This window comes from Mirounga leonina, unplaced genomic scaffold (assembly GCF_011800145.1).
Source record: "Mirounga leonina isolate KUSES-001 unplaced genomic scaffold, KU_Mleo_1.0 Mir_82, whole genome shotgun sequence".
Lineage (NCBI taxonomy): Eukaryota > Metazoa > Chordata > Mammalia > Carnivora > Phocidae > Mirounga > Mirounga leonina.
The window spans coordinates 27,303,668-27,312,332 of NW_023270825.1; the positions used below are offsets into that span (position 1 = coordinate 27,303,668).

Genomic DNA, 8,665 nt, shown 5'->3' on the forward strand with positions numbered 1-8,665 from the left:
AGGTGTAAGCTACGACAGGAGGGAAACTGTTACAGAAGGGGTAGTGGGAAGCCTCCCAAGACTGGCTACCCCAAATTTTACCTTGGTTTGGCCATGTGGATGATCTTTGTAGATACTCTCTGCCTCTGTCATGCTTGCTAGAGTTGAAAATTGATGACAATGTGAGCTTTTATTTTTTTTCTCAACAGCTCTCAAAGAAAGTGAACAACATAGAGACAGGCTGGGCCTTGGGGGCCACCTTTCACCTGCTGCAGTCTCTGGGCATCTCCCACTGAGGCCAGGCCCTCCTTCTGCGGACTGCATTCTCCAACAACCTTTTGAAAAATAGAAGGAGAAAGGACTCAGTCATGTTCTGAGCTGGTCTGAGGATAGCCTGGACTGAAGCCAGCAGCTGGATTCGTCAGGTAGAACGGGCTTTTGGACACAGGTCTTGCCCTTGAGTCTAGAGATTTGGGTCTAATTAATTTTATACATCTAATGTGAACTAGTGACCTAACCACTCTGCTTGCACAGCTGGCGCCAGAGTCTAAATCTTTGAGATTCTTCATGTGTCACAGAGCCAAAAGGAATAGCTTTGGAACCTAACCTTGGAGAGCCCAGGGACAGGTCCCTGGGAACCAAAGAAAAATCTCATTTCAATCATTTGAGTGCCTCATTCCTTTGAACATACTATTTTCCTTTTACATGTTAAACTAAGCCCACTGATTGCAATCCTGTGAGCTATCAACACCAGTATTTTTCTCCTCCCTACACATTGCCATGTCCCACCCTTACTTCCACCTCCCCTAAAAAAGAGAAGAAAAAAAATACCTGGTTTTGCTTTTTTCATGTGTAACTCAAGGGGGGAAAAAAGGTAATGTATCTGAAATTATGTGATCCTGCTTCATGCCAGTTCCAGTCAGCCAGCTGAGAGCCATCCTAAATCTTGGCAAGATGGAGAGCAGTTCCTAGCTGTGCAGACCCCAGCTTAAAAACGGAGGACAGCCAGTCTCTAGGGACAAAGTTTGGGAGGGTGTGGCTCCCTTGAATAGACCACCTTCTTTAATCAACTTTTAATCAGACAACCCTGGGATTAACTAACATATCCAACTTTACAGGAATGTGTGTGTGTTCAGTGCCCGTACCTCCTCCCAGGCTAATGTGTTTAATTTCTCATCCTAAACATGTTTTCTTTGTATTTCTTTCTTTTTCTTTTTTTTTTTTAAGATTTTATTTATTTATTTGACAGAGAGAGAGCACAGGTAGGCAGAGAGGCAGGCAGAGGGAGAGGGAGAAGCAGGCTCTCCAAGGAGCAGGGAGCCCGATGTGGGGCTCGATCCCAGGACTCTGGGATCATGACCTGAGCCGAAGGCAGCCGCTTAACCAACTGAGCCACCCAGGCGCCCCATTTTCTTTGTATTTCTAAGAAATACATATACCCTGGCCTCTAGATTTTGGTCACAGCTCCTTTCATTTTGCCCTTTTATTCTCTGTTTTTTAGCGATATCTCTTCTTGCCCTGGCCCTGATCATTTTAGCTAACTTTCTCTAAATTATTTGCCTAGTTCCACAGTTTCTGAGATCCTTCTTGGTGGTACCTAACATTTGATTTGGTTGGGCATTTGGGCCCCCATCAGTACAGTGGATTCTCTTTCTGAGTTTGATGCTCAGAGCTCTTGATTTTTGTGAATTATTTCCCCTAAAAGTCATTATCTTGTATTTTTTTTTAAGATTTTATTTATTTATTTGACAGAGAGAGACACAGCGAGAGAAGGAACACAAGCAGGGCGAGTGGGAGAGGGAGAAGCAGGATTCTCGATGAGCAGGGAGCCCGATGCGGGGCTCGATCCCAGGACCCTGGGATCATGACCTGATTCAAAGACAGATGCTGAATGACTGAGTCACCCAGGCACCCCATTGTCTTGTATTTTTTTTTTTACATGACATTATCTGCTGCTTGTCTACCCACTCGAGTGCTGTTGGACTTGAAAGATCTTTCTATAGTCTGGCTCTTTTGCCTTGGCTCCTTGCCTCCAGCTTCTTCCCAACAGTTTATAGCCCCCCAAACTTGTAGCCTTCACAGTAGATTCTTTCAAAAAAGATGCTAATATACCTGGCACTCACATTGGTTCCTGAGGAACCTTACTATTTTAATTTTATTTATTTGACAGAGAGAGCACAAGTAGGCAGAGTAGCAGGCAGAGGGAGAGGGAGAAGCAGACTCCCCGCTGAGCAGGGAACCTGACGTGTGGCTCAATCCCAGGACCCCGGGATCATGACCTGAGTCGAAGGCAGCTGCTTAACGACTGAGCCACCCAGGTGCCCCATGGGGAACCTTATTTTGTAGTCATTCCATTCAATCAGTATTTGACATCTGGTATGTGCAAATAACTAGGCAAATTTCCATATCCTCATCCCCCAAATTTTAGTTGTTTTTTTTTTTTTTTTAAGATTTTAGTTATTTATTTGACAGAGAGAGACACAACAAGAGAGGGAACACAAGCAGGGTGAGTGGGAGAGGGAGAAGCAGGCTGCCCGCAGAGCAGGGAGCCCAATGCAGTGCTCAATCTCAGGACCCTGGGATCATGACCTGAGCCAAAGGCAGACACTTAACAACTGAGCCATCCAGGTGCCCCTAAGTTGTTTTTTAACATAATGTGGAATTTCTGGGGCACCTGGGTGGCTCAGTCATTAAGCGTCTACCTTCGGCTCAGGTCATGATCCCAGAGTCCTGGGATCGAGCTCTGCATCGGGCTCCCTGCTCGGCCGGGAGCCTGCTTCTCCCTCTCCCACTCTCCCTGCTTGTGTCCCCTCTCTCGCTGTGTCTCTCTCTGTCAAAAAAATAAATAAAATCTTAAAAAAAAACACAAAAAACATAATGTGGAATTTCTTCGGGTTCTTCCGACTTTTACTATACTGAGGTCACCTTTATACCTGTTGTCTTTCTCAAAAGATGCTACATAATGAAATAATAGAATCTTTAAAATTGGGAACAGCCAAAGATCAAACCCAATCTTCTGCCCATTGCAGAATTCCCTTAATGTGTCTAACAGGTTATCATTCAGCTTCTGTTTAGGCATGTGATCAGACAGCTCATCCCATTTTTGGACTGCACTGATGTTAAAAAATAAATCCCCTTTATATTGAGCTGAAATTACCTATCTTCTCAGTGGTCTTAGTTCTGCTCTAATCCCTCCTTCCACAGCCTTTCGATCTTTTGAGAAAGCTCCCAAGTCCTTCATGGTCTCTTCTTTAACCTACCATATGGCGTCTAGACCCATCTTTGTCCAAAAAAGTAGGGTGTTAGAACCATTCATGATACACTAAATGTTCCATATGATTAGGGAGAGAGACCATTTCCTCTAGTAGAAACCAACTTGTTTTCCCAAGAGGTAAGCTGTGTTCACTGGACTCGTCCAGCTTGATGGGACCATTCCATGGTCTTTACCAGCACATCTTGTCTCTGAAGCTTATAAACAGGGTCCAGGTATTGTTAAGTCAACTCCTTTGAGCATCCTGGATACCTTCAGAACTCTTGGGTAGATGCAGTATAATTCCAGAAGTGTATCTACATATATTCTAATTATCTTGATGAGAACATCTAGAGAATTAATTTATCCATTTTAGGAGCAATTTGGAATGAGAATTTTTATTTCTTAGAAAAAACAATTTTTCTATAATTGTCGTTACTGCCCCTTAGTGTACCTTTTGGGCCTCTTATTAAGGGGTCCTACAGAATCTAATACTGCTGGTTGTTTCCTTTCTGTAAATGTGTTTATAATATTTCTAATACTAAGGACATGGCGTGGCACAGAGTGGATGTTCTGTGTTTGTTACCATCACCATCATATGAAGAACATCCTCCATGGGTTGTGGAGGTCCTTGCAAGGTGTGCCTTAAAATTCTTCCTGTCTTGCGTGATTTGGTTTGCATACTTGTGGAGTCCATGTTCTCCCTACCTGGGTGGGCTACCTTTCCATTTTTTGTTAAAGATGACCTTTTTTCGCTACAGGGACCTTTCTGGGCTCTGCCTATACTCACATGGCTTTTCACAGTAACTGTCCTGTTCCATTCTGGGCACATTTTTCCTGAGATCCCAGGAAGGTTCGTGACTGTCACTTTTTAGTATCTTAAAAATGTTCTGCATTTGCCTGTAAAGCTCCCCCTGTGGTAACAAATTTCTCATTCCTTCAAAAATTATTCTAAGAGTAGCTTAGTTTGGTTCAAAAGCAGACTGTTTCTTCTCATTCTTCTTCAAATCAGCAAGGTATTTTTTACAGTGTACAAATCCAGGGGATGCACAATTCTCTTTAAAAGGATTCTCTGGTACTATGAAGTAAGGTTTTTCAAAGTCAAGACACCCCTTCCCCTGCAAGTCAGCCACCAGTCTGCAACCAAACATGAACAGATTCTGCTGCTAATTGAATTTCCTTTTTGATCTGGTTCCTTTTGTCAGACCTGTGCAATTAATTTATTTATTGTTTTATTACTGAACAGACAATGGTGTCCCAGAGAGAAACCATAAATAAAATTGAAATCTGGTGTTGTGATAAGGAAATAACTAATATTAATAAGATTATTTCTTTCCAGAAAGTCTGGTGTGCACCTTTAACAAAGGTTAAAGTAATTTATGTTTCATTTGCATTGCATTAGGAATTTTAAAACAGCAATTCTAACCAAAATGTATGAATTGGGTATTTTTAATTTTTATCATCATTAGAAAGCAGTTGTGTAAATTTATGACCAGCATTAAGAAGAATTACATAAATCTTTATTATATAAGTTTCTGGTGTACAGCTTTATAATTTAACATCTGTATACACTACAAAGTGACCACCATCACAAATCTAGACACCATACAGTTGACCTCCTCCTCTGGTAACCACTAGTCTGTTTTCTATGGTTTTTTTAAAATTTTGTTTGTCCTTTTAAAGTTTTTTTTGTTTTTGTTTTTAAGATTTTATTTGACAGAGAGAGACAAAGTGAGAGAAGGAACACAAGCAGGGGGAGTGGGAGAGGGAGAAGCAGGCTTCCCGCTGAACAGGGAGCCCGACGCGGGGCTCAATCCCAGGACCCTGGGATCATGACCTGAACCGAAGGCAGACGCTTAACGACTGAGCCACCCAGGCGCCCCATAATTTTGTTTGTCCTTTTGTTGAGATTCCCCATATAAGTGAAACTGACTTTTCTGCATTACATGTGTTCTTTGGCTTCTTTGTGGTAGATTAATTGCCCAGGTATGTGTGGGTTTATTTCTGGACTCTCAGTTCTGTTCCATTTAATCTCTGTGTCTGTTTTTGTACACAGAGCATACGGTTTTGATTACTACAGCTTTGTAGTATAGTTTGAAATTAGGGAGCATATTTCCTGCCTTGTCCTTCTTTCTCAAGATTGCTTTGGCTATTCGGGATTTTTTGTGGTTCCATACAAATTTTATAATTATTTGTTCTAATTCTGTGAAGTATGCTGTTGAAATTTTGAGAGCTACTGCATTGAATCTGGAGATTGCTTTGGGTAGTGTGGAGTTTTTAATATTAATTCTTCCAATCCATAAGCACAGACTAGCTTTCCATTTATTTGTGTCTTCAATTCCTTTCATCAGTGTCTTGCAGTTTAAGTGCCCAGCTCTTTCACCCCCTTGATTAAATTTATTCATAGCTATTTTCTTCTTTGTGCTGCGATTGTAAATGGAATTCTTTTCTTTTTAATGGAATTGTTTTCTTAACTTCTTTCTGAGGCTTTGTTCTTAAGTGTTTAGAAACACCACTGATTTCTGTGTATTAATTTTTTTTTTTAAGATTTTATTTATTTATTTGAGAGAGAATGAGATAGCATGAGAGGGGGGAGGGTCAGAGGGAGAAGCAGACTCCCTGCTGAGCAGGGAGCCCGATGTGGGACTCGATCCCGGGACTCCAGGATCATGACCTGAGCCGAAGGCAGTCGCTTAACCAACTGAGCCACCCAAGGCGCCCCTTCTGTGTATTAATTTTATTATCCTGTAACTTTACTGAATTTATTTTTTAGTTCTAACAGTTTTTTGATGGAGTCTTTAGGGTTTTCTGTATATGGTATCATGTCATCTGCAAATAGTGAGTTTTACTTCTTCCTTTCTGATTTGGCTGCTTTTTATTTCTCTTTCTTGCCTGATTTCTGTAGCTGGGACTTCCAGTACAGAGGCGGGAATGGGCATTCTTGTCTTGTTCCTGTTCTTAAGATGAAAGGCTTTGAACTTAGCACCACTGACTATGGTGTTAGCTATAGGATTGTCATATATGGCCTGTATTGTGTTAAGGTACATTCCCTATTCCCTAATGTACCCGCCTTGTTGAGAATTTCTAACATAAATGGAAATTCAATTTTGTCAGATGCTTTTTCTACATCTATTGAGATGATAAAATGACTTACCTTTCCTTCTGTTAATGTATCTCATTGATTGATTTCCATGTATTGAACTATCCTTGCATCCCTGGAGTAACTTGATTGTGGTACATGATCCTTTTTAATGTATCATTAGATTAGATTTGCTAATATTTTGTTGAGGACTTTTGCATCTATGTTCATCAATGATATTGGCCTATAATTTTTTTTGTGGTGTCTTTGCCTGGTTTTGGTTATTAGAGTAATGCTGACCTTGTAAAATGCATTTGAAAGCTATTCCTCCTCTTTGAGTTTGATAGGTATTAAATCTTCCTTGAAAGTTTGGTAGAATTTCACCAGTGAAGCTGTTCTTGGACTTTGGCTTATTGGGAAGTTTTTTTTTGTTTGTTTTTTGTTTTAAGATTTTATTTATTTATTTGACAGAGAGAGACATAGTGAGAGCAGGAACACAAGCAGGGGGAGTGGAGAGGGAGAAGCAGGCTTCCCGCAGAGCAGGGAGCCCGACACGGGGCTCGATCCCAGGACCCTGGGATCATGACCTGAGCCGAAGGCAGACGCTTAACGACTGAGCCACCCAGGCGCCCCGGGAAGTTTTTAATTTACTGTTTCAAACCTCCTTATTAGTAGTCAGTCTATTCATACTTTATTTCTTCATGATTGTTTTGGAAGATTGTAGGTTTCTAGGAATTTATTCACTTCTTCTAGGTTGTCCAGCTCATTGGCATATAATTGTTCACAGTAGTCTCTTAGGATCCTTTGGATTTCTGTGGTATCAGTTATAAGTACTTCTCTTTCATTTCTGATTTTGAGTCTGCTCTTGTTTTTTCTTGGTTAGTCTGCTAAAGGTTTGTGGATTTTATCTTTTCAAAGAACCAGCTCTAGTTTCATTGATCTTTTTTATTGTCTTTTGTCTATTTCTGCTCTAATCTACCTTCTAATCTGAGGCTTTGTTCTTTTTCAAGAAAAGTTCCTTTAGGTGTAAAGTTACGCTGTCAGTCTGAGATTTTCCTTGTTTCTTGAGGTAGGCATGTATTGCTGTGAACTTCCCTCTTCGAACTGCTTTTGCTACATCCCATATATTTTGGTGTCCTATTTCAGTTTTCATTTGTCTCTAGGTATCTTTTTATTTCTTTGATTTCTTTGATGACACATTGGTTGTTCAGTAGCATGTTATTTAATCTCATATCTGTGCTTTTCCCCATTTTCTTGTAATTAATTTCTAGTTTCCTACCACTGTGGTCTAGTTTTATACCAGAGATGCTTGATAGGATTTCCATTTTAATTTATTGAGACTTCGTTTTTGGCCTAACGGGATTTATTCTGGAGGATATTCTATGTACACTTGAGAAGAATGTGTATTCTGCTTTTAGATGAAATATTCTCAGTATGTCTGTCACATCCATGTGGTCTAATGTGTTAAGTCCAGTGTTTCTATATTGATTCTTTTGTCTGGATGAATTATCCATTGATGAGAGTGGGATATTAAAGTCTTCTACTATTAACCATATTGCTTTCAGTATCTCCCTTTAGATCTGTTAGTATCTCCTCTATATATTTTGGTGTTCCTACATTGGGTGCACGTATATTTATAAATGTTGTACTTTCTTGCTAGCTTGACCCCTTTATCATATGTAATGTCCCTGTCTTTTATTACAGTCTTTGTTTTAAAGTCTAATTGGAGTATAGCTAATCCAGCTTTCTTTTCATTTCAATGGAGTATCTTTTTCTGTCCCTTCCAATTTCAGTCTGGGTATGTCCTTCTGAAGTATCTCTTGTAGGCCATACGTAGATGTGTGTTGTTTTTTTATCCACGCAACCACTCTATGTCTTTTGATTGGCAAATTTAGTCCATTTTCATTTAAAGTAGTTATTGGTAGGTATATACTGATTGACATTTTGTTAATTGTTTTCTGTTTATGTAGTTCTCTGTTCTTCTCTTTCACTATTCCCTTGTGGTTTGATGGCTTTCTTTAGTGTTCAGATTCCTTTCTCATTTTCTTTTGTGTACTGACTATATTTTCCCCTTGTGGTTACCATGAGGTTCACATAAAATATGCTATGTAAATAGCAGTCTAAGTTGATAGCAACTTAATTTTAGAAATCTTCTTTTATAAATCCTCCCTCAAAAATGAACAAGACAGCACCTTAGCAATTTTTCTTTTAGTAATAAAAAGTCTTTTCAACCAAATAATAGTCTTCCTTTGGGGTTTTTTGTTGGCTTAATAGGCCCTCCTCACAGCAAATTATCTATCACTCATTATTTGGGCTCCACAGGCCCATTAAACAGAGGAGAAAAAGAGACTAGAGAA

At 39.9% G+C, this 8,665-nt stretch overlaps 1 protein-coding gene across 11 annotated transcripts in view; it reads left to right on the forward strand.

Moving 5' to 3' along the window:
• ENTPD5 (ectonucleoside triphosphate diphosphohydrolase 5 (inactive)) overlaps nt 1–779 on the forward strand; it is a 39,382-nt gene extending 38,603 nt beyond the window's left edge. For all 11 annotated transcript variants that reach the window (XM_034993289.1, XM_034993297.1, XM_034993290.1 and 8 more), the window contains one exon: nt 189–779. In XM_034993289.1, coding sequence (XP_034849180.1) covers nt 189–275 — 87 coding nt within the window. In that variant the 3' untranslated portion in view covers nt 276–779. The remainder of the gene's footprint in view (nt 1–188) is intronic.
• Nucleotides 780–8,665: the final 7,886 nt, after the last annotated feature.